Source organism: Polyodon spathula, chromosome 8, assembly GCF_017654505.1.
Source record: "Polyodon spathula isolate WHYD16114869_AA chromosome 8, ASM1765450v1, whole genome shotgun sequence".
In the NCBI taxonomy this organism is placed as follows: domain Eukaryota; kingdom Metazoa; phylum Chordata; class Actinopteri; order Acipenseriformes; family Polyodontidae; genus Polyodon; species Polyodon spathula.
Genome location: NC_054541.1, coordinates 28604619 through 28631857, shown reverse-complemented (window position 1 = coordinate 28631857; position 27239 = coordinate 28604619). Strand labels below are relative to the sequence as shown.

General features: G+C 35.4%; 1 protein-coding gene across 1 annotated transcript in view; it reads right to left on the bottom strand.

Moving 5' to 3' along the window:
* ccdc146 (coiled-coil domain containing 146) overlaps window positions 1-27239 on the bottom strand; it is a 57416-nt gene that overhangs the window by 18382 nt on the left and 11795 nt on the right. Inside the window, exons 3-11 of the mRNA XM_041257479.1 lie at window positions 24075-24157; window positions 23026-23235; window positions 14426-14483; window positions 13564-13740; window positions 10419-10483; window positions 9413-9421; window positions 8674-8901; window positions 7669-7855; window positions 4035-4130 (exon numbers count right to left, since the gene is read on the bottom strand). Coding sequence (XP_041113413.1) covers window positions 4035-4130; window positions 7669-7855; window positions 8674-8901; window positions 9413-9421; window positions 10419-10483; window positions 13564-13740; window positions 14426-14483; window positions 23026-23235; window positions 24075-24157 — 1113 coding nt within the window. The remainder of the gene's footprint in view (window positions 1-4034; window positions 4131-7668; window positions 7856-8673; window positions 8902-9412; window positions 9422-10418; window positions 10484-13563; window positions 13741-14425; window positions 14484-23025; window positions 23236-24074; window positions 24158-27239) is intronic.

Sequence of the window (27239 nt, the reverse complement as noted above, 5' to 3'; positions counted from 1 at the left end):
CCCCAATGAATTGAGGCTGTTCTGAGGGCAAAAGGGGGTGCAACTTAACATTACGAAGGTGTTCCTAATGTTTTGTACACTCAGTGTATATAAGGGAGGTCATGATTGTTGGGGACTCCATATTGAGAAACACAGCAAGTTCAGTTCGCAGTTTGGACCCCCTTACTACAACAGTGTGCTGCCTTCCGGGAGCCTCGGTCAAGCACATCACTGAAAACGTGGACAGGCTCCTAGAACGAACAGGAGACGACCCGGTAGTAGTCGTCCACATCGGTACAAACAACATTGGAAGAGACAGACCAAAATCCCTGCAAAACAAATTCAGAGAGCTAGGAAGGAAATTAAAAGAGAAAACCAAAACTGTGGTATTTTCTGGTATACTACCCGCACCTTGCAAAGGACCATATGGACAGCTGGAAATAATAAATCAAAACCAATGGTTGAAGACCTGGTGCACACGGGAAGGCTTCACCTATCTTGATCATTGGACCACTTTCTACAACGAGGACTATCTGTATAGACGGGATGGACTGCATTTAAATAACAAGGGAACTAGTCTACTTGGAGAAAAGATCCTCGAGCAGGTTCGGAAGCATTTAAACTAGAAAGGAAGGGGGGAGAAATCAACAAAAAAACAGAAGGGAGACCGGATCAAAACAAGAACAACAACTCAGGTAAGACAACCATTAAATGTATTTATCTAAATGCTAGAAGTATCAGAAACAAAATTCTAGAACTTGAAGCTACTGCACTAACAGGTAACTATGATGTGATAGGTGTTACAGAAACTTGGTTATCTGAGAGTGATGGGGACGAATATAATATTTGTGGGTATACACTGTATAGGAAAGACAGGCAGGACAGAAGAGGAGGAGGGGTAGCGCTATACATAAGAAACAGTCTTGAAGCCCAGGTGTTAAACCTGGACAAAGAAAATAAAACCGAATCAATATGGGTCAGAATAACAGACAAAAATTCAAAAGGCATAATAATAGGAGCATGCTATAGACCGCCAGATTCAGACGGTGAGCACAATAATCTGTTATACAATGACATTAGAAATGTGTGTAGCAAAGGAGAAGCCATACTAATGGGGGATTTCAACTTCCCCCAAATAAAATGGGAAAACCCGGTGGGTAGCGCGAAGGATGAAATTGAAATGGTGGAAATGACAAATGACTGCTTCCTAACACAATTTGTGAAGGCACCCACTAGAGGGGAGGCATGCCTTGATTTAGTCTTTTCAAATAACGAAGATAGAATAACTAAAACAGAGGTCAGAGAACCACTGGCAAACTCAGACCACAACATGGTCTCATTTTAAAGTGTTTTTTAAAACCCCAAAAGTAAAGACTAAAGCTAAGGTTTACAATTTTAGAAAAGCAAACTATGAAGGTATGAAACAGAGACTAACAGAAGTAGATTGGAGTAAAATAGAGAAAACACCCACAGAAGAAGAAGGATGGTTGTTCTTCAAAAACGTAGTACTAGAGGCGCAAAACAATTATATCCCTAAAGTAGACAAATCTAAATGTAAAACTAAATTGCCAAAATGGTTTAATAGATCAATTAAAAAAAATATTCAGCAAAAAAAGGCACTTTACAGAGCATTAAAAAAGGACCAAAAAGAAAGTACACAGAAAGAGTACACAGAACTGCAAAAGCAAGTCAAAAAGGAAGTTAGAAAGGCCAAGAGAGAAATAGAAATGAACATTGCTAAGGGAGCTAAAACCATTCCAAAATGTTTTTCCAATATTACAACAGCAAGAGAACATTCAAAGAGGAGATTAAATGTTTAAGAGATACAAATGGCAAAATCATAGATGAAGAAAAAAAAATAGCAAATATGTTAAATGATTACTGTTTTTACAAAGGAAGATACTGACAACATGCCCCACATGTCATCCAGTTCCTATCCAGTTTTTCACTTTAGCATAACTGAGGCAGAAGTGTTAAAGGGACCTCTTAAAATAAACAAATCCCCTGGGCCGGATGAGATCCTCCCAGTAGTACTCAAAGAAATGAAAGAAGTTTTTACAAACCGCTAACCAAGATCATGCAGCAGTCTCTTGACACAGGGGTGGTACCGACAGACTGGAAAATTGCAAACGTAATACCGATCCACAAAAAGGGAAACAAAACTGAACCAGGTAACTGCAGACCAGCCTGACTTCTATTATATGCAAACTTATGGAAACTATAATAAGATCCAAAATGGAAAATTACCTATATGGTAACAGGGTACTGGGAGACAGTCAACATGGTTTTAGGAAAGGGAGATCTAACTAACTTGCTTGATTTTTTTGAGGATGCAACATCATAATGGATAATTGCAAAGCATATGACATGGTTTATTTAGATTTCCAGAAAGCTTTTGACAAAGTCCCGCATAAAAGATTAATTCTCAAACTGAACGCAGTTGGGATTCAAGGAAACACATGTACATGGATTAGGGAGTGGTTAACATGTAGAAAACAGAAAGTACTGATTAGAGGAAAAACCTCAGAATGGAGTGTGGTAACCAGTAGTGTACCACAGGGATCAGTATTAGGTCCTCTGCTATTCCTAATCTACATTAATGATTTAGATTCTGGTATAGTAAGCGAACTTGTTAAATTTGCAGACGACACAAAAGTAGGAGGAGTGGCAAACACTGTTGCAGCAGCAAAGGTCATTCAAAATGATCTAGACAAGATTCAGAACTGGGCAGACACATAGCAAATGACATTTAATAGAGAAAAGTGTAAGGTACTGCATGCAGGAAATAAAAATGTACATTATAAATATCATATGGGAGATACTGAAATTGGAGAGGAATCTATGAAAAAGACCTAGGAGTTTTTGTTGACTCAGAAATGTCTTCATCTAGGCAATGTGGGGAAGCTATAAAAAAGGCTAACAAGATACTCGGATACATTGTGAAAAGTGTTGAATTTAAATCAAGGGAAGTAATGTTAAAACTGTACAATGCACTTGTAAGACCTCATCTTGAATATTGTGTGCAGTTCTGGTCACCTCGCTATAAAAAAGATATTGCTGCTCTAGAAAGAGTGCAAAGAAGAGCGACCAGAATTATTCCGGGCTTAAAAGGCATGTCATATGCAGACAGGCTAAAATAATTGAATCTGTTCAGTCTTGAACAAAGAAGACTACGTGGCGACCTAATTCAAGCATTCAAAATTCTAAAAGGTATTGACAGTGTCGACGCAAGGGACTTTTTCAGCCTGAAAAAAGAAACAAGGACCAGGGGTCACAAATGGAGATTAGAAAAAGGGGCATTCAGAACAGAAAATAGGAGACACTTTTTTACACAGAGAATTGTGAGGGTCTGGAATCAACTCCCCAGTAATGTTGTTGAAGCTGACACCCTGGGATCCTTCAAGAAGCTGCTTGATGAGATTCTGGGATCAATAAGCTACTAACAACCAAACGAGCAAGATGAGCCGAATGGCCTCCTCTCGTTTGTAAACTTTCTTATGTTCTTATGTTCTTAAGTTGCCCAAAAAAAAAAAAAAAGTTAAATGTTTTTATTTTTTTTTTATTTTAAATATACGTGACATGACGTTCTGTACATGGCACGGTTGATTCTATGTAGATGGCATGGGTTGATTTTATGGTAGTATAAATCTCCTCTCCAAAAAGTCTAAGACTTTTGCACAACAGTGTACATTTCACATAATTCTACTATCAGTCAACATGCAATGTTTCCAGAGCCTAATGAAAAAAGGAACACTCTAAATGCTACTCTACAGTATTTCATGACAGTCTTTAGAAAAAATGTTGAAATAGGTATTTGACTGACGATTTCATTGGGTAATCAAGATAGACATATATATATATATATATATATATATATATATACATATATATATATATATATATATATACACACACACAATATAATGTGGAGCTCAAACCTAATACAAAAAGCAACTTAAACAAAAATCAACCTGTGGGCTTTTCCAGGATCGTTTTATGTTTCTTTTATTCAGATTTGGCTTGGTGTGGGAGTCTGTGAGAATTGGCTTATTTACCTGTTGTGCCAAGTTTTGCTTTATCATTTCAACTTCCTTTTGCAATTCTTTTCTTCTTTCTAACTGAGTACCATCATCCTTGGGGAAGACATCCATCTAAAAACAACCCAACAGACATATAAACACACTTGCTTGTTTAATGGATATATTAAAGTCATTTTGATTTCATCTAGTTATATGTAACCATTTATCTAATAGAGTGTTCATCTGCTATGAAAGCCTATACTTGCTCAAACCTAAGGGACAATCTGGTCTTTACATGTCAAAAGCAAACCACAAGGTACTACGTGATGATGCATACAACTATTATACCCTATAATAGATCAATGGACTTCAATAGTTATCCTGCATTTTACGCAGACACAAAAAAGCCCTTCTCCTACCAAGAAATATTAGCAGAATCAACTATCAAACACCCAAGGCTAAACATATAATACAGTCTGAAATTGAAATTTTAAATACAGGTGTAAAATTACCTTTTTTTTTTTTACTCTTTTCTATTTAAATTTAGCAAGCACGGTATAACTTTGTTACGATGGATGTAATGGAAATAACATTGGTTGGTATGGCATGGTATTGCTGCTAAGAAACAAAAATAACACACGTTTATCTTTAAATTTGGCTTGAGTTGATCACTGTTCCGTAGAAAGGAAACACTGCATGATTAACTGCAAAACTAAAAAACAATTGTGCTGCATGCACTAAAAAAATGTTTGAAATACAACAGACAAAACTGTACAACATATGCCTTTTTTTTGTACACATACAGTTGTTATCGTAAATTCTAGTGCAGTTAAAAAAAAGACGCACCACATCCTTTTCTAGGAAAATCCTCCTCATTCTACTACATTGTTCTTGAGCACCTTCAGGGGAAGAGGTTGTAATGTTCCATAGTTCTGAGGATATGACTACATTTATAAAACAGTGGTTTCCGTCAGTACAGCATGTACTTCTGACAGGGATGAGTTGCAAAATTATAGACTGTTTTGTTGCCATGTACACTTTCAGTATGTGAACATTTTCAAACAATAATCTGGCTAAAATAGATTATGTAAAGCGTAATGTAAGCAGCATGTCTTAAAAATGTAATCTAAGAAATAGAATTGAAATAAATTTCATCAGGACGTGTGGCATGAGGAGAACAAGGCAAGGGAAATGTCTCTATTGCCCTGATTTTGTACAGAAACTTTCTTTATACAAGACAAAGGCATTTTATATAAATTATAATTTGCTTGTACACATCGAAAACAAAAACAACCCAGGTCTACTTTTGTAAGATGTACTGTAGGTGAGTGGGACAAACTGTAAGGTACAACTACGCAAGAGAGGCAGTGCCTCCTCAAAATTTCTTAGTGAAATGTTCAATACAACAAAAACAAAAATATTGTCTAAAATGCAAGGAAAAAAAAGCATTTTAACCTAAACCCTAGTTTCAACATTCCCATAGTAAGAGAAGTTCTGGCTCCTCAGAGGAGGCAAGTCTCTGTTATAAACTCCTGTCAGCTATTAACCACAGTACTAGCAGTAGCAGAACAGGTGATCTGAGCACAGATTTTAATTGGAGGGGTCCAGAGAGTTTTTTTCATCAGTGGAGACAAGCCTCAGTTACAAACTCCTATCTGCTATAACAGTATATACAATATACAGTATATACAGTACTAGCAATGGCAGATGTTGTAATCTGAGCCCTGGTTTTAATTGGAGGATCAACTCAAACCTCCTGCCCCCTGCTGAAACACTGCTTTGAAGTGGAACGAGATTTACCAGAATCCATCATAACGATAGAAAAATAAAAAGCACATCTGGGATGGTAGACAAAAAATAAACTACTTGATAGCGTGGAAAATCCCTTGACTGTTTAGTCCCATTAAACCAAAGTTAAATGTGAAGGCTGTTGTTGATATGTGTGGATTACGGGTGTTGTAGTTTTCCTCTGCATTTCTGTTGTTTGGAAACACCTTACAGCGTGTACCAGACTACTAGTATTCCCAAAAGACACTGTGCGCCCATCTGACACTGATAGTGTTCGGAAAGTGAGATACATTTTCAAAGTTTCATATTATGATACCACTTCCTTTCTCTGGGAACAAATCTAGTTGTTGGTTTTGTTTTTTTCTCTGTTAGTGTTTGTTGGAAGTCATATTTGTATTATTTTAGCCCTTCCCCAGCAGTATTTGTTTATTTTGCCCAGCGTAGCAAACTCGTTCACTCTCTTTTTTTGACTGTAATGTATATCATTATTTTGTTGGTCACTTAATTAAGTTCAGCAAATTAAGTTGATAGGATTTTGTGGCAAAGTGCCCGCCCCTGTGTGTATTTTTTGTTGTGTGTTAATGTTGGTGTATAGTCACTGGTACACGGGATATAAACGGGTCTGTGTACCACGAGTGTTTAAAATGTATATTTGTATTTAGGCACGAGGATTGCACAGCACTTCACATGCAAGTAAAACGTAATAATATGTGAGCACAGGGAATTGCACTTTATTAATTCATGTGCAGTTGTACCACGACTCCAATTGAATGATTGATTAGCAATCGAGTATTGGTACAGCTGCATAAAAGCTGCATGTTTTCACCCACTCGAGGTTGGGTGTTCGGTGAGTGGAGAACGGGATTGGAGACGGAAGTAATAAATAATAAAATAATAACGTAAAGTTAAAATATCTGCTCACAGTGTTTTGTGTAGTGTTAGTCCGTTTTGTTTGTCTCTTGTTTTGGCGAATGTGTCGTGTCCTGTGTTTTTGTGTTTGTTACAACCGTTTATTTTCTGGCTGTCTGTTCATTTATTAAATGCTGAGCGAAACTATTCGCTCAGCTCCACCAAACTCCACCTCTCTCTATCGTTTATTTCCTGTTTCTGGTCTGACGTCACCCACTGCAGCCATCTTTGTGACAGATGTGCTTGATTTGTCTGCCTTTCTCCTGCCTTAACAACTTGGTTTAGAAAATATTCTATGCAAAGTATGTCATGACCTGGTCTTGAAATCTAAATGCTGTATTCATGTTGTACACAGTGCACTTTTAAATATACGCTGGAAGTGTGTAATAGACACATTTATTAGAATAAACTGTGATGGGCTACTGTTTTCTTTTCTCTGTTGGCTAGTGGAGAAAATACATTTAAAAGCTGAACTGGGGTAAAACCTGTTTAGACTGCACTTGCAGATCTCTTGATCTACCCCTTCTACCGCCGCTATTCACTGGACTTGCCTGACCTAAGCACCACGTTACTGGACCCTCAGCTAATGCACTATCCTTGCACTATTGCACTGCTAATATATTATTGTGGATATAACTTGTTGTAATCCTAACTTGTTTCATCCTAGTACATATTGTATTTTAGTAGTATTACTTGCACTTACTGTAAACTATACTGTATTTAATTATTAATCTTGCACTGTAACTCTGTACAGTAGTGCCCTGTAACACCTGTAAGTCACCTTGGATAAAGGCATCTGCCAAATAATAAAAGCGTTGTTAGTCAGAATACAACAATAAGATTTTATTATTGCTGGGCACTTAATTGGACCCCAAAGCCCTCTGCTTTTTTTCAGCCTCTCCATTTTTTTTGGCCACGAGCCACCACTGACCTAAACCGAGCCATTACTGCTTTAATTGCTATCAGCACATACCTGGGATTTTTCTTTCTCATGCAGAGACTGAATATGTGCTAATGCATCATTTGCCAACTTGAGTTGCAACTCCATTTTCTTCAGATTGCGCAGATCTCTGTCTTTCTCCCTCTGCTTCCGAGACATGCTGTCATGTAGAGTTTTCTTTTCCATCAAAAGGTGGCGTAAATTCAGATCGAGAATAGCTCTACAAAGGTAGCATATATTTATTCTTAAGCAATTTAACTCAAAATGTACATGTACAATATCTGGACTATAGCCTGCACCACATTTCACAGATTTTTTTAATCACTCTAAATTCCAGTATGTCCAGTAACAACATATACTCTCGCCAAAGATGAATATAACTAAAACAACTGCCAGCAAGTTAAACTGCTAGATGGCGAAGTGTCCTTATATGGTTGGTGGGCTAAAATAAAATAATGTAATTAAACATTTGCAATTCAATTCTTAAACATATCACTATAAAAGGCATTTCTGTTATAGATACTAACAAGGATACTCACCTCTTTCCTGGGGAAACTTACTGGATGTGTACTGAGTACACTTGGAAATGTACCTTGTACACTTTCATCATTACAAGTGTAGTGAGAATATTTCCCTTTCCCTTTTCATCGCTATACACCATGTTAAATCAACATGAATGCATTTACTGAAACAGAAGTCGTTCTATTATTTTACAGCTTTTTTAATGTTTCTTTTTTTTTTTACAGAACCTTTTGAGGTAGACTACTACTATAATTCCATCATCAGATGCCAGTTATAATAGATGTATTGAATCAACTGTTGACATACTCTGATTAAATCAATACATAAAAACATCTCATTGCTTATTTTAAAATGTATTTTTCACAATGAGAGTTCTTCAGAATTTAGAACTTGCCTTGTTGTTCACCTTTCTAACAATTGAAGTGTTATGCCCTGTTTATATGCTGCATTCAATTACATATACAACCTAATTCCCTTGCGCATAAAGCATTGCAATACAAGCAACCTGTAACTCACCTTTCTCCCATAACTTGTACTTCATTCTCTTTTCCTGTTTCCAGTTCTTTCATCAGTTTGTTCAGCTCACGCTCTTGTTCCTCCAGCAGTGCCCTCTTCCCATCCAGCTCCTTCATGACCTCTTGTTTCTCATCCCCTATCTTCCTGCATTTGATCTCAGTCTGTTTCTGAGCAATACTTAGTTCAGAGATCTGCTCTTCCAGCTCGGTTTTCTTTTTTTGCACATCCCTGAAAAAAAGAGCCTTTAACAGTTAAAACATTTACAATAGTTAAATATATAAGAACATAAGAACATAAGAAAGTTTACAAACGAGAGGAGGCCATTCGGCCCATCTTGCTCGTTTGGTTGTTAGTAGCTTATTGATCCCAGAATCTCATCAAGCAGCTTCTTGAAGGATCCCAGGGTGTCAGCTTCAACAACATTACTGGGGAGTTGATTCCAGACCCTCACAATTCTCTGTGTAAAAAAGTGTCTCCTATTTTCTGTTCTGAATGCCCCTTTTTCTAAACTCCATTTGTGACCCCTGGTCCTTGTTTCTTTTTTCAGGCTGAAAAAGTCCCTTGGGTCGACACTGTCAATACCTTTTAGAATTTTGAATGCTTGAATTAGGTCGCCACGTAGTCTTCTTTGTTCAAGACTGAACAGATTCAATTCTTTTAGCCTGTCTGCATATGACATGCCTTTTAAGCCCGGAATAATTCTGGTCGCTCTTCTTTGCACTCTTTCTAGAGCAGCAATATCTTTTTTATAGCGAGGTGACCAGAACTGCACACAATATTCAAGATGAGGTCTTACTAGTGCATTGTACAGTTTTAACATTACTTCCCTTGATTTAAATTCAACACTTTTCACAATGTATCCGAGCATCTTGTTAGCCTTTTTTATAGCTTCCCCACATTGCCTAGATGAAGACATTTCTGAGTCAACAAAAACTCCTAGGTCTTTTTCATAGATTCCTTCTCCAATTTCAATATCTCCCATATGATATTTATAATGTACATTTTTATTTCCTGCGTGCAGTACCTTACACTTTTCTCTATTAAATGTCATTTGCCATGTATCTGCCCAGTTCTGAATCTTGTCTAGATCATTTTGAATGACCTTTGCTGCTGCAACAGTGTTTGCCACTCCTCCTACTTTTGTGTCGTCTGCAAATTTAACAAGTTTGCTTACTATACCAGAATCTAAATCATTAATGTAGATTAGGAATAGCAGAGGACCTAATACTGATCCCTGTGGTACACCGCTGGTTACCACACTCCATTCTGAGGTTTTTCCTCTAATCAGTACTTTCTGTTTTCTACAAGTTAACCACTCCCTAATCCATGTACATGTGTTTCCTTGAATCCCAACTGCGTTCAGTTTGAGAATTAATCTTTTGTGCGGGACTTTGTCAAAAGCTTTCTGGAAATCTAAATAAACCATGTCATATGCTTTGCAATTATCCATTATCGATGTTGCATCCTCAAAAAAATCAAGCAAGTTAGTTAGGCACGATCTCCCTTTCCTAAAACCATGTTGACTGTCTCCCAGTACCCTGTTACCATATAGGTAATTTTCCATTTTGGATCTTATTATAGTTTCCATAAGTTTGCATATAATAGAAGTCAGGCTTACTGGTCTGTAGTTACCTGGTTGTGTTATATGTTATGGCATCTGGACAAAGATAAGGTATTTTTTGTGACTCATTTACAACTTACATCTTTTCGGTTTATTTGGAGAGTCAATCTCCTTCCCAAGCTCAGGGTTTATTCTCTCAATCTCCTTCCCAAGCTGGACTGTAATGAACTGCAGTCGGACTAGTTCAGCCTGGCAGTAAAGGAAATATGAAAAAAGGGTGCATTTCCATCAAGTCAGTCATTTTTTAGAATGTTTACAACAACAGAAACTTCAGACTGCAGAAAAAGACAGATTTGTTTGCAAATAACAGCCTTCTTAAGCAGTGGAACTGGGGAACTATAGTTAACCTTTGCAACAATAAGTAGTTCTAATGTAAAGGGTAAAGGTCTAGGCTAGACATACTGTACTTAAGCATTGCCGAGGACATTAAACTCTTTTACTCAACCCTAAAGGACCCTACAAGCAAAATGGTTTGTGCACAGAGCAACTACTTCTAGGCAGTTTTTTCAAGTCACGTGAGCCATGATATTTCCCCTCAGGCATTATTTGCACATGACTATTAAAAACCCTAAATTAATGGTGAAAACTGATTTCAGATAAAAGTTGGGGTGGGCCGATTGTTAAAAACAGGGCGTTGACTATACCAGACTGCAGGCAAATAAATTTATTTATGAGATTTAATTTATAAATATCAAATGTTTTAATATTTTGTTTCCAAACAAATAATTATTTGAAAGAATTTTAACATTGGTCAAAATTATTTTTACATTTTATACAAATAACACTTTCAAAGCTAAGTAAATCTCCTTGGAACCCTATAATCAAACAAGTAATGTACCTTTGATCAGGTTTAACAGAGTCATTATCAAATATTAACAGAATGGTTTAACTCCTTGTTGTATAGCTCTTGTCTCTTCACCTAGGTAATTGGTTTACTTTTAAGTTGTATAAACTAAGTCTCCTTGTTTTAAAACCTTCTCAAACATCTCTATTGAGTCAATCAAGGGGACTTGGTATATATGAGCTGCCTGTTTTCGGTTCAAGTTTATATAGTAATTGCTTATTTTATCAACATGTTATTTCCAAGATCTAAGGCTGCTTTGCATTTCATTATACCAAACAATGCCTCAGATAAAGTCAAAGACACTTGTAAATATTGTAAACAACAAGTTGGCCTCTCGGTGAAATCTCCCTCAAAACTCCAGGGAAGTGCTTGCTACGCAATTTCATAAACATTCTTGAGGGTCTTTAAAACACACAGTGGAAAACAATAGATCATACTGAACATATCAGATGACATTTTAAAGTGTAGTTAAATTGTGTTATGATTCAAGTTATATGTGTTTTGAAACTGTAAATATGTATGGCACCAAAGCACGCGAACATAAGTGGGCCGAGTAGCCTTTTCTCATTCTTGAATTTCTTATGTTCTTATTAATGTGATAATACTAAATAGATGTTCTTATGAAACTTAAATGTGTTATGCATCACAGCATTGTAAAACATTTCTGAAAAATATTTGAAACAGAAATCTAAATATCTGAATATTTATAAATATTCACATTATTTTAATCATATCAAAAAAAATTATATATACAGTGCCGTGAAAAAGTATTTGCCCCGTCTGATTTTCTGCATTTTTGCACATTTTTCACATTGAATTTGGTCAGATCTTTTTGTGGGTTGTAGTAGTGTATAGAGGGAGTATGAGAGAAAAAATGACATCAAACATGCAATCTTCAGGTGTGAAAAAGTTATTGCCCCCCTTGTTAACTCAACCCAATTAAAGGGATAGTTAGGGTCAGCTGGTTGAACACTTTGGTTAACAATCAGGCCTGATTTGGGCCAGCCCTGCCCAATATAAATCTGACTAACTTTGGCCCTTCAGAGTGAAGTTGTCAGCACACAGGTTCTAGAGGCACATCATGCCACGGTCAAAAGAAATTCCTGAAGACCTCCGGGAAAAAAAGTTTTTTATGCCTATCAGTCTGGAAATGGTTACAAAGCCATTTCTAAGGCTCTGGGGCTCCACCAAACCACAGTCAGGGCCATATTGTCCAAACGGAGAAAGTTTGGGACAGTACTGAATCTTCCCAGGAGTGGACATCCTGCCAAAATCTCTCCAAAAGCAAGGCGTAAAATCATCCAGGAAGTCACAAAGAACCCTAGACCAACATCCAGGGATCTGCAGGCCTCTCTTGCCTCGGCTAAGGTCAGTGTTCATGACTCCACCATCAGAAAGACACTGGGCATAAATGGGATTCATGGCAGAGTAACAAGGCGGAAACCACTGCTCACTAAGAAGAACATGAATGCTTGTCTCAAGTTTGCCAAAAAGCACCTGGATGATCCTCAAGAGTTCTGGAACAATGTTCTATGGACAGATGACTCAAAAGTGGAACTTTTTGGCATATGGCCCTGTTAGTGTCATGAATTGGGGATGCTTTGCTGCATCAGGACCTGGACGACTTGCCATCATTGAAGGAACCATGAATTCTGTTCTGTATCAGAGAATTCTACAGGAGAATGTCAGACCATCTGTCCATGAGCTGAAGCTGAAGCGCAGCTGGGTCATGCAGTAAGACAATGATCCAAAACAAACAAGCAAGTCTACATCAGAATGGTTGAAGAACAAGAAATTTAAAGTTTTGGAATGGCCTAGTCAAAGCCCAGACCTAAACCCCATTGAGATGTTGTGGAAAGACCTGAAATGAGCAGTTTATGCTCGAAAACCAACAAAATGTCACTGACTTGGAGCAGTTATTCCTCCACGGCACTGTGAGAGACTGATCAATAACTACATGAGGTGTTTGTTGCAGTTATTGCTGCTAAAGGTGGCATAACCAGTTATTGAGTCTAAGGGGGCGATTACTTTTTCACATGGGGGCATTGGGTGTTGCATAACTTTCTTTAATAAATAAATGAATTAAGAATCCAAATTTTGTGTCATTTGTTCACTCATGGTCCATTTTATCTAAGATTAGATTTTGGTTGAAGATCTGTATATATATATTTTTTTCTTTTAATTTATTTTTTTTAAATTTTTATTATTATTATTTTTAATCATTGAGCATGAATGCAGATTTCCACAGCCCACTGACTACAATTTTTCTTAGCTATGAAAATATTTTGTGCAGATCACTGGCACATATTTGTGTTCTGGTGCATTTATGCTGCATAAATCATAATAGTGTAAAGGATAATACAGGAAGATCTGAATAGTCAGTTGCTGAAAGTCTGTTCTTAGGAAATATTACAGTATTATTTACCTTCAAATCTTCCTGGGTACCTTTTCTCTCATCCACCTCTTTTTGCTCACGTTGGATTTGTCTCTGCTTGACCTCCATATCTTCTTTCAATGCTTTAATTTCCAGTTTCCTTTGAGCAATCTCTTTACGCAGCTCTTCACAGTTATCTTTTAAAGCCTTAGTTTTCTTCTCTAATTCCTAGAATAGGGAAAACATGTACAGTCCTTTCTCGTTAATACGAATTTCAAGGGACCAGCAAAAAAATGTTTATCATCAGTCATTCTTATTATCAGGAGTCTAAGCCAAACACATACTTTCAGTTTTTAATTAAGTTACAGTAACACTGAAATCACATTTAAATTACATAACAATGAAAAGTATTACAAATGTTATGTAAAATATGGATGTAAGTGAACTTCTAAAAAGCATACATTGCAGCTTGAAATCTGCATGTATCATTCTGATCACTGGGATTTTTAAACCACAAAAGCAAGGCGTTCTCAACATTAGGGTATTGAGTCGCAGCAGGACGTAACTAGCAACAGGCTTTATAAATAAAATAAAATAAAATAAACTTTTATAGTGATTCATTTAATTATCATATAAAACTCTAAATATATACAGATATAAGCAACAATGTAAACGGCGCTGAGATCTGTGACAGCAGTCTTTTTGATTTCTCTGGTGTGGGCTCACAACTGCATCACAGACTCAAAGAGCAGCTTTGGTATAAAATATTCTGTCTTTACGAGGTAAATACCCATTCAGTAATGTTTACGTTACGTACTTGAAAGGGAACCTTTGTTAGGAATCCTTGAATAGAAGTTACTTGGCTTTATACCGTAAAGTAAGAAAGGCATCAGGTATACATTTAATTACTTACACCTGGTTTTGGCATCTTTCCATATTCTCTTTCCAGGATTTTCTTTTCCTCATGTAAGCTAAAGTTAATAAAAACAAAAATATACAGTATGTCAATTCAATACATATGAATCAGTCTGCTATACACATATAATTAATGTCAGTTGACAACTTTGTACTGTTGCTGTGAACAAAAAAAATAAACATTTGTAAAAGTTGCACTTCATCCATTTCTAACATTTAAAATGACCAAGGACCTTGGCATTAGGGCAAACATTTGACACATTGTGTGCCATGTAATCATCATCAATAATCAATTGTTTATTTATTGTAATTTATGTAACTTCATTCATTTCAATCATATTTTTACTGCAATAAATGATGTTGGAAAACAAGTGTGATAATTTATTTACAGTTAAAAGGCTGTGCCATTTAGCTCCGTCACTCTTTAGCTCGTTAAAATAGACTTGTGGTAGAGTGGCCGGGTGTCTAAGGTAGTCAGGAGGCAGAAAAGAGACTCAGAACTTCAGGTTTATTTTAATAAATCAAAAGTAAAGACAAAAACACAGCTCAACAAACCAAAATAAAAAGAATAAACAAAAACAAGTCGTGCAAACACAAATGAAACAGAAAATCCCTCACCCAAGTCTGTCACTATCACAGTGAGGTTTTACATAAAAATACAGGGGGAGTCTCTCTCTCTATTTCACTCTCTCGCTCACGCTCTCATTTTATAGCATGTGGCTGCTCCCATCCCTACCACCCACCACCAAAACACTGAATTTTATTTACAAGCAGGGCTCTCATGCTGCCATAAGACTCCGATGTGATTTTAACCCAGAAATCACAAGCATGCGTGATTCTACCAGCATTTTTTTTGCTACATTTGCTAGACATGTTTATGAGTGCATACGTGTTGAGTCGCATTTAGATGATATGATATTAAGAGGCGCTATATTTTTTGTGAGTGGTGATGTCGTACCGAATTCTGCCCCTTGCTGGATTCTGCACTACTTTGAAATATGTGTTTAGAGACTAAAATTAAAAGGCAGACGCATTTAAAATCATCTAAACGTATAACTAATTTGCCCTTTTCCATACATTTTCCATATAGTCTTTATTAGCAGTGAAATATTGCACCCCAGTAACTGAATTGTGAATAGCAGTATGAAAAGTCTGATACATAATCCAAATAATGCTAGCATACTATTAAATGCTTAATGCCATTTTCAGTAAACCAAAACGTAAGCAAGAATTATACAATAGAGCAAAGTACAGGTTTAGCATAGTAAATATAGTAATGAAAGCTACATATAGTTGGATAAAGGCATCAGCTAAATACTACTGTATATGAATATATATATATATATATATATATATATATATATATATCCATATATATATTAATATTTATATATATATATATATATATATATATATATATGATAATCGGTAGAGCCAATTGCGTCCATATATTAGTATATATATTATATATATATCATATATATCGTTTCAATGAGGGAATCTTTTATATATATATATAATATATTTCCCTGGAAAGATATGTACAACATATCGAAAACAGAGCAGCTGTCTCTTTGAGCTATATATATATATATATATATATTATATGTATATATATATATATATATATAATTTTTTTGAAGGAGGTATATATAAATGAAGGAGATATAACTGCAATGTACAAAAATGTACACATGTATTTCCTTTTTTTGGATGTACACATAATGTTTAAATGATTTAACTGGTTAAAATATATATTTCAAGACGTTTTGGACAAAAGCCCTTCTGCTGTGTAGAAAATGATGTATGTATGTGTATAAAATGCAATACTGAAAGTTAACAGCAAACCTCAGTGATGAATAAACTATATAGATTAAACAGATGATTACTTAACTATGTGTTATTACTAATGTATTCGTATTTTGTGTCAAATATCAAAATAAAAATGTCATTTTGTCTGTTTTAAAGATACATAATGTGAGGAAGGGGCAGATTTCAGCTTGACAGTGGATCCAGAAGTTATGGTTGTGTTTTTCTTTGTTTTTGTTCTTCATAAATTACTGAATACATTATCCAGTGGAAGACGCCGGGGCACTCATGGCTTGGATGTGCCAGTGAAAAAGGGGTATAGGTGTCGGTGGAATATGACAGGTAATACGAGAAAATACTGGGATCAACTTTATATAGAAATGCTACTTCTATCATATTCTGCTCTATATTCTACAATGGACACCGTGACATTGTATTACAGAAAAGAGGCCAAGATGTCTGCAGTAATTTCTCCAGGTTTTTTTTATTTTTTGTTATTCCTTATTACGAAGTGTAAATAATAAGTGGCTTATTTGGTGAGTAAATCAAAAGCTTTGTATTTAAGTAGTCAAACTAAAATTCACTTGTGTTTGCCTGAGCAATGTAATGGAGAAGAAACAGTTTGTGATATTGAGACGGGAAGTGATAGTGGTCCATTTTTATGGTATACAGTGAGAAAAGTAATCAGTGTGGTGTGGACTCAGAGGTGCTGCAATCAATTCCTTAAATTATCCAACCCCACATGGTTTAAACCACTGCAGCGGAATGAGGGGTGTTTATTTTCTGTTTTTAAACCCGAATCCCCATTGAGCTCAAAAAGAGCCAGTTTACAATGGGATATAGCTTTTGAGGTAAAACTCAAGCCTGTTTGTAGGTTGACCACTAAATACCATGTGCAGCTCTATTATTTAGGTATATACTGTATTTTTTCAATTTTAAAACAGGATACAAATTAGTAATAAAAAAGCATCACTACATCTATCTTGGAAGTCTTGCAACTGGCACATCTGTCTATCACATGGCTATACAATTCAAAGAAAAAAAATAACTTTCAAATTCCAACACTTTAAATATTTCATGTAAGAGTCATGGATTACAACATCAGTAGGGTATGTCATGTATATGTTCTTAATTAAAATGATTTCATTGGTTACAGGCTAAAATTTTTTTTTTTTTTTTTTTTTTTTTTTTTTTTGAGGGTGAGACATGAATCAAGTCCTGTGTGTTGAAAATATGTATGGCCATTTTTCATAGGACTATGTGCTCTCCCAGTCTACTGTGGGAGGACAAATATCAAAGTAACATTCTGTAAATGAATGTCCTCAATAAAACATTTACTATTATATATTTAAAAAAACAACATTTCAAAATGGTCATGAAACTCATAATACTTTTTATGGTGCTAGAATCCTGACAAGTAGGACAAAATTTGAATTAAAAAAACTGAACAGTTCAATTTGAATACAGGAACATTGACATTTCTACAGCTGAACCATGCCGTCTTATCTTTTTTTGTGCTAGTATTATATACCTTCACAGTAAAGTCAAAATGTTCCAATTACAGCACTGCAGGTACTAGGGTTTATATGAATTCTGCTGCTTATCTCAAGATTATCAAGACGGCCCAGTCTTTCTTGGTGAAGACGGAGAATGGCTAAATGTCTTGCAACATGGTGCTTCAATGTATTTAGAAATATTTATATTCAATTTTGGCACATGTAACTGCAGTGTTTCCTTATATTAATAAGCATTGTGCTTTATAGAGTGTATTTATTATTATATGGAACTGTGATTAAATAAAAAATCCAACAGAGTCAAAATGTTCAGCTAGCACTTGAAGTATTAAAACAACATATACAAAGTGGCACAGCAACCGTTATTTGAATTATAGTAATACATTTTCCATTATTCCCATTATTTTGCACTTTACTTTTTCCAATGTGGGTCCAAAAGCAAACGATTTATTTTTTAAAACCGCTTCAAGGTGTAAAATACAAATGCCCTAATTGTAGCATAACCAGGTGTTAAATACAGTGCTTCTTTTTCCCATTGTATATTAAATAAAGTGCTTTATGTACACCTGTGTCTGTGGCAGTGTTAACAGCAGTATGAATACTGGGCTGCAAGCAGGTACAGTAAGGTCAAACACTTGTGCCTAAGCAAAAGAAATTTTCAGTTTTTAATGGAATTTCCCAGAAATAAAAAGGAAGTTTCAACATAATATTATTTCTGTTTTACTGCTAAATAAGCATTCTGCCTATTGTACTGAAACAGGTTTGCAGAAGAGGCATTTTATAAGAACAGGAAGCATTTAACTCATTGTAACTTATTTTCATAAGTTACATTATTAAGTCATTTGATCAACAACCCAACAGGAAAATACAGTACAACATTTAAGTGAACACAGCTTAGTGTAACAACCTTTTGCGGCACTTGGTGTTGTGTCAGGAAGCCCCCAAGTTGAACTAGTATTTATTAGCTGGGCGTTACACAAGCACCTGTTATTTATAATTGTGGGTTTACAAGAATTACCTGCTTCCCAATATTTGTTTATACTCAGTATTTTGACATTACCCCATGTTATTGTTCTCATTGTCAGATTTCTCACATGCTCTTTTTATTTGTATGTGCTCCGAGCACACTCTTAAACTCAAGGGAGACGTTTAAGGAGGACAGAGATGTTTTAAACTCCTGTGAGTGGTTTTGTTTATGTACTGGGCGTGCTATACGTCCAGACAACTTTTTAATGTTCAAGAAAATGACACAGACTCATTTAATTTGAAGTTTTAACAAATCAGAGCAGTAGTAGAGCTCTTTGTGGTTTATTAAATGCTTTAAAAATTGACCAAGTGGTTGCAGACCACTTTGGATCCCTGCTAATAGGCAGCCTGGGCGTTTCCAGTGCCTTTACAGGTTTAACAGCATTAGTACTTCAATACAGTAATACAATGGTTATCATATGCTTAGCCTTTAGGCTATAAAATGCAAAAAGCTAAGTGTCCATCGCTACGTTCTAGAACATTCAATATATCACTCTCAAAAGCTAAAATATAAATCCTGTACCTTATAGCAATGGATCAATATAAAAGAGATATTCAATTCAAATATATGCTTACCTTCCAGTATATGGAAGTGTTGTATAGGATACATTGAAAAATAAGAACTGTCTCCAAAAGGCAGAAAATAATGCATGGGGTAATGTGTGATATGAGAATTGAATGCCCAAACAGCAATCAGTTTCTCAGAGATCTCTAGAGCATGGATCACACAACTTGTAGTTATAAAAGTTGCGTGATACTTGACTGAGGTTTTACCTTGGTTTTTATAGGATTTTCCCTCCATTGAATGCATCAGGGGTCCCAATTAAATCTGATCATCAATCTGCCTTGATAGTTCTTATCTTTGAGGTAATGATACATTCTAGAAGGATCCGGTCAACTTTTTTTTAAGACTAATTGAATGTGAGCTCATGGTTCACTATCTTCCACCCCTCCTTCCCTAAAATTAGGTGAACTAGAGTTCACAGGGTTCTTGCTACCAAATACAATACAAGTATTATTGTATATATGAGAGATGTCTTTAATATGTAACACCAGATCTATTTACTTATATTAACCTGGGTCAAAAAAAAAGATGCCCTCTTAGCCGCACATTATGTTACCTTTTCAGTGTGTTGTCAATGGGTCAGTTTAACTTCATATACAAATGTATGTTAACAGAGTATTTGACAAAGAGTGTAGGGGTTTATCATAAGCCTTTGAATAAGACCACTAAGCATACAGTGGCATGTCCAGTTATTTTTATTTAAAATACAGGCTATAATAAACATGTTAAATACAATAGCCTTATACTAACTTGTACCATGCTTGGACCAAGCCTGACCTCTCTCTCTCTCTGTTTCAAAAAAACACCTGCACAAGCAGGTTTCAGACACCCTGTTTACTTGCCAAGGCTAGTGTTTTAATTAATATGAAACTCCACTGTAAGCACTTTTCCAAATTCACTGCATGAAGTCATTTTTTGGGCGATTCAAGAGACGCCTGGACCCGTATCTTTTCAGATAATAAAAAAAGCTTACATCCTAATTTTTATAACTTAGCTCTCATTATTTTCTTATAATATACTGAGATATATACTCCTGACTTTCTTAAAGCACCTTCAGTTGGTTATCATTCAAGGTTGGCAAATCCCACTTTTAAGAGCCAACACTGAATCCTATTTTGAGATGCCAAAGACTATGCTTTATTTTTTGAAGGTCTAATGCCCTTCTAGAATTATACTGTGTCTGAGATAAACATTTAATTCTTTCACTTTTAACCTCTACAGTTTTCCTGTAAATAAATACCTCTATTTATTACTGCAGTAAAACCTTTATAAAACCTAAACATGTACATTCTTTACTTCAATTGATGTTGTAATGTCTAAAATACTTTTTGTTTAGTTGGAGAAACTGAACCAATTCTTAAATTGATTAAATTAAATGAACATTATTGCAAATGTGTCTTAACAATATGTTTGCAATATTGCCAATGCCATTATTCCGTTATAATAAACTTGTAATATGTTCTTTAACTTTAACTTGAAATGATATTATAAGATGTATTTCTAATTAAGTTGCTTCAGTATAACAGTTGCTGCTAGAAATTGTCATATTATTTTACTCCACTGATAAATCTTTTAAGCTTTTAATGGAATGTCCAGTTACTTATATATAAATAAATCACTAATATATTATAATGCCATCGTGTTATAGTGACTGAACTAAATCTGACCTTCTTCACTGTTCATACAAAATCCAGTTAAACCAGGTTTTAAGACAACCACTGCTTTTTGCCAATTTTAGTGTTGATAATATGAAACACTATCGTAAGCATTTTCCAATACTCATTATTTCAAACCAATATCTAACTTAACATGACTGTCCAAGATTAATTAAATATAATATATATATATAAATACTATATATATATATATATATATATATATATATATATATTATATGTATATATATAATATAAACCCCTATCTTCTGTTATCCGAAAGGTATTTTGTTTGTTAATATTAATGCGAGCGCTCATATAGAGAGGATGTTGGCTTTTAAATCGCTGACCATCAAAAAATCCCAGTTACACTGGCCAAAACCAATGAGTCATTTTCAACTCTGCTTTACTACAGGCAGGTAAGGACAAGGTTACAAATCGGTTCACTTTATATGTAAAGTTTATACAAGAGGCTAATTTTTAATTAGGCACCTGCTTAGCAGCAAATACAACCTTGAATATTAAAACTTAGTACTGCTCATACATTTACTTAATGTTATTATATTAGGTTTCTTATTTATTTAAATACTTTTGTTTTTTATTACTATAATCAAACCTAGTTTGATTGCTTCTAGCATATTAACTGTGCTCCACAGATTCTGCCATTCTGCTCTCGCTGGATCAGAATGTTTTGAGGCTCTGAGTAGAATTAAAAAAGATGCTTTTGCCTGATAAGGGAGGTTTGGAACTTTCAGCAGGCCAGTCTGACCTTCAGTGCAATGAACTGCTGTGTAAGGCCAGTGAGAAGTTCTGATAATAATATGTTCTGGTTGTACATTCTTTAAAAATACATTATAGTCATTACAATATTTGTTACAGTTTCACAAACCTTCAATTTGTATTCCAAAGATCAACCTGCTTCAACTCCAACCTTGGGTCAGTTTCTGCTCTCAGTGAGTCAGTTTCTGCTCACACATGTGGGTGACAGTCTTTAAAAGCCTGATACCAGCAAAAACTTAAATCTTGTTAGCAGGACTCCCATCTCTACATTCTCATTCCCATCATGAGTGGGCAAACACATTTTAATTGAATCTGGATCCATCAAAAAACCGCACACCCTTGCAACCAAGGCTTTCCATGCAAAAGGATCTAATAACTTAGAGCACAAAAGGGACATGCCAGAACCGTCTGCGACACCATATAGGGCAAATCCACATTTGTGAACAATATTTTTACTGCAGCGATTTAAAAAAAAAAAAAAATTAAAAAAATACAATCATAGTCAAGTATCTAGCAGTTAATGACTGCCTCATCAGACATTAATACTGAAATAATAACTGGTGAGCAATTTTTTCAATGGGCTTATCTGATTGACATTTCCTATAAATAAACAACACAGAACTTTTTGGCAGGAAAAAAAATTGCTCAGATTATATGAAATACTGCACGAGGTAGTGTGTGATAAACGAGAATTTAATGGTGGAATGCTTAGAGGTTATGGTTGTGTATAACCACCTTTAACGTTTATGTAGCATCCCACCCCTTGGGTGGGCATTCAATTCTCATATCACACATTACCCCATGCATTATTCTCTATTTAACACAAACTATAAATCAACAGCGTTAGAGCCAATATCAACCCTGAAACAAATCAAAACACCAACCCACACAAAACAAAACGAAGACTTCTCATCAAAACGCTTGTCTGCTTGTCAGCTACAGTGTGTCTTGATAGTGGTGCTGTGGTCTGTATTTAAACTCTTAACTGAAACTGAAACAAAAAAAATAACACAAAAACAGCATGACTAAAACTACCCAAAGGAGCCTTTATATGCAGCTGTGCGGAATCAGGAATACTATGATCTCAACCGGCTGTAGTGAAAAACTGGGATGTCAACAGTTTAAGGAAGATACTGTTTGCTATAACAATTGGTACCATTGAAGAGGAATCATGATGCTAAGATGGTGGGGATGGCCTGAAAGACACTTGCTCGCTGCTCCGGGTAAATTGTCAAAAGAGGCAACTTACCTCTCAAGCTTATACTGCAGGTTATAGTCGATCTCCTCTGCCTCATTAAGGTCATTCTGAAACTTCAAGAGCTGCTGTCTCATCTTACTGACTTCAGTGTCAAATCCTTCAGGAAAGTGGTCAGCCCGCTCCAACTCCTGTTTCTGTCTCTCAATTTCTGCTGTAAAGTGTTTAGCATCCTGCAGCATCCGGATCTCTGACTGCTGTGTACTATTTGTTGGAGAGGTCACAGTATTGTATTGAAATTTCATAAATTCCATAACCTTATTAAGTATTAATTCCTATCAATGAATGAGTTTCTGTCCAACAATCAGCTATTGACTATTTCTGTCATTTTGTCACAAAGTAAATGTACAGTAGAACCCCAGAGTTATGAACACCAAAGTTACATTAGATTGACCAGTCTACCAAACACCCCACTTTCAACCAGAAGTATGCAATCACTCAACAATGACTGAAATGTAACCACATAGCTGCTCCTAGAAGTGGCATGCTGGTCATGGAGAAGGCAAAATTACTGTACCAACAAATGTATCCAGAAAGGTGAGGCAGATTTCAAAGCAAGCACAGGCAATTTTACTAGAAACATTTTAGTTTTAAACAAAGCACAGTCTTTTTTTTTTTTTTAAAGCCTAAGGAGCTGCATGAATGCATTTTGTTTAAAACAAGCACTACGTTAACCCAGGTTTTCCTAGATGTTTAAATCTGTGTTTTTGCTAGTTATGACTTCAATATTAACTTAAATGTAGCCTTTTTTTCAATTTGTAGTACTGTTTTAAAAACTTTAGAACCAAAACAATATGAGTGTTGTATTACCGTACTGTATCCTTGTTTAGTCACCAGATTGAGGGTGTAGACAGCAGGTGTCCACATTTAATAAAACCATTGGCAATTCCGTTTTCAGTTACAAACATTTCAGACTTACGAACAACCTCCATTCTCAAGATGTTCCTAACTCTGAGGTTCTACTGTAGTTTTGGAAAAATAACTTATCAATATCATTGCTTTTACAGAGTCCTACATCATTTATTGTAGCGCATCTTACGTACCTCTTTAAAGTCTCATGCAGCAAGGTGTAACTGGCTTTCAGCTCAGCAACTCTGGTTCCTCTTATTTTTCCAATGGAAAATAGCTAAAGATTAAAAGCAAATATGTTCGTTTGATTAATTTTACTGATATATATATATATATATATATATATATATATATATATATATATATATACAATATTACAAGTTAAATACCTAAATTTATCACATAACTTTATGCAAATGTAAAACTACATTAGATACATTTAACGAAAAAGTTAAGTTCCCTAGATTAAAATGTTAAAAAATATACTGAAACACAAATATAATTTGATCCAATGTTTGTGTACAGCTTATTTACAGAAATGATAACTGAATAGGCTGCAACAGAGCTAATGTTAATATAATCTACCAATCTAGAAGCAAACTATATAATATAACATTGTTTACTCTTTTTACCTCCTTGTGACTTTTACCAGATACAGAAGTTTACTTCCTTTAAAGTTTAAGTTCAGGGTCATCTGAAGTGAATGTCAGTGGTTTGTGGCTATTGTGAAAGTACAGCTGTTCTTGTTAGGAAAATTGTGTGAAACAGTTCAACAGAGACCAGCATCAACTCCAGTATATGTGAGAAAAAAACACAGAGAGGGACAATCTTCATTTATTGGAGAAAAAAACCCCACAACAGCAGCATTTTGTGCATGGCCACAAACAAGTTTAAATCTGTTTAAGATTTGTTATGCTAATGGTTACAAAATAGCTTGACGTGTTCACCGACCTAACTAAGAAACAACAGGATGATATTTATTTTCTGTTGAGTAACAGCTAGTCAATTATGCTGCTTTAATATCCTTAGAATTGAAAATAGTTTCATTGCATGCGGTTTCCTTTTATTGTTGTTTACCAAGGAAATTCTATAGCATATTCATTAAATGAGCCCATCATCTTTTGAAGCACTGTGGGAACCACAAACTTATCCAACAACTACACCACCACTGTCACAAAGAAGGAGTGCAGACATTGGACAAAATGTACAAAAAACTGGGGTTCATTTGGCTTTATTGCTGTTTCAAATTGCTTTTACAAAGTTTGGAGAAAAATAACTGTTCAAAACTTCCCCATAATACAACTTGATTTAGCTATTCTAGACACTGACTGATCTGCTGGCCAAATCAAAGCTTTTGGCTTTTGGTCTCCGGGAGATGTCATAGTTAGACTGGAACTAGCAGTCATTTAAACTGCTGCAACTGACATGTTCAAATGCTTTGCCAGCTCTAACCAGCTGACAAATTAAAATGATACGTTTGGCATTTTATAAATTAATTTAAGTTGTCACCAATTTATTTAAGGTTAGTCTTTTTGATGGGATAGAAGGCAAACAGAAAATATTGTAGGATGTTCCAATTTTGAAAGAAGTATACTCATTCATAGGTCATTCAACCACAGGCCATTGTGAGATGTGACACTATATTTTCAATTGATAGTGACTATGCATTTTGTTGCTTATGTATAATATCTTTATTTATTTTCATACAGCACCTTTCATAGTGGACCACCATCACAAAGTGCTTTACAGAGGTAGGCTGTGAACTGTGCATTATATGCAGAGTCACTTACAACAGGACATTGATTTAACATCTTATCCACAGGATGGAGCACAAAGAGGTGGGATTTGAACTGATGGCCTTCAGGTTACAAGCCCTGGACTTTAACCACCAGACCACATTGTTTCCTGAGTATAAGGCAATACATATATTTTTCGATTTATACTATTTTTTAAATACATTTATTTTGCATAAATGTTTGTAAACTTCCACGTTACTCTCTGCCATAATAGCCGCATTTTTCATAATTTATATCATGCTTTTACAGTTCCAGGTACACCCAACTACATTAAACATAAATCCCTGGTTATCCCCAAATTAATCCTACAAAGTTCTTATTCCTATTAAAAGTGTTTATGGCTGACTATCCGAACCAGTTTTTTTTTTTTTTTTTTTTTTTTTTTTTTATCAATCTTGAGTGCATTGTGCAATACGGAAAAGCAGAACAATGACATGCAGATTCAAAGATTTTTCATAGCATCATAATAGTTGGATCTTCACAAAAGTTGTATTATTAAAGGCGGGGCTGTCTATTTGTATGTGCAGCATGAGTGTAGGGTAGTGTCAGGTTTCTCTCAAAAACAAGCATTTATATGCGACAATTAATAATTCCATTCGCTTCAGTTGGCACAAAGTTACTACAGTCAGTGGCGCAGGGCAAGAAGGTGACATTTCGGTTTTGTCTTTCTAAGTTATGGAAAGGGACAGTGGACCATGAGAAAAGTTATGATTGGAACAACATTATATCAAGAATATTGGTTTCAGGGGGGATTTTTGGATATGCGTACAAATAATGGAGCCATGTAAAAACAAGCCCCCCCAAACAATGCAACATCTAAAGAAGCCCATATCTGGCTACAATAATTAGACTGGGAAACCCTGTCTGTATATTCCTTACACTTAGGAGTAGATGTATTAAAGTTTTGCGTCTGTCACAGTCGTTGCAAATCACACACAAACTAGTCAGAAGTGCAGAATGAAATGTACAAAACATGCAGTTCTTATTTGCGCTTTAGCATTAAATGAATATGTAATTCTGGGCATTCCTGCAGAAATTCGCAAAAACAGGGTGGAGATGAGACTGCAAATGAGGGATCAAAATATTGTAATGAGATGTACTAAAACTGCAGGCAATTGCAACACTTTCAATTGCATCAATTTGTTAAGAACTTTTGAAAGCATGTTTTTAAACAATCACAACTGTTGTTGGCATTTCCCAGTCCACTTTGTCTTGTGTGTTGCCAGTTGTGCTCAATGTATTTTTGAGACAAACACCCAAGTACCTCATTTTCACTAAAGTCAGGGTGTACTTACAAGCCTCGAAAACAAATTTCTATGACATTTCTGGTTTTCCCAGCGTGTTGGGAGCAATAGACTGCATACAGGTGCCACTAACCCCTCCAGATCATTGTGAGCATCTGTATAGTGACCTACTGTGTGTTAATTGTCTAGGCTACTAGACCAACTTATAAATAATATTTATTTATTTATTTTGTGTTATCAGTAGGCTAAAGTACAAAAAAAAGTGTGCTGGGTATTCATTTGATTTTATTACTGTACTGTATACTGTATTGGCCTATTG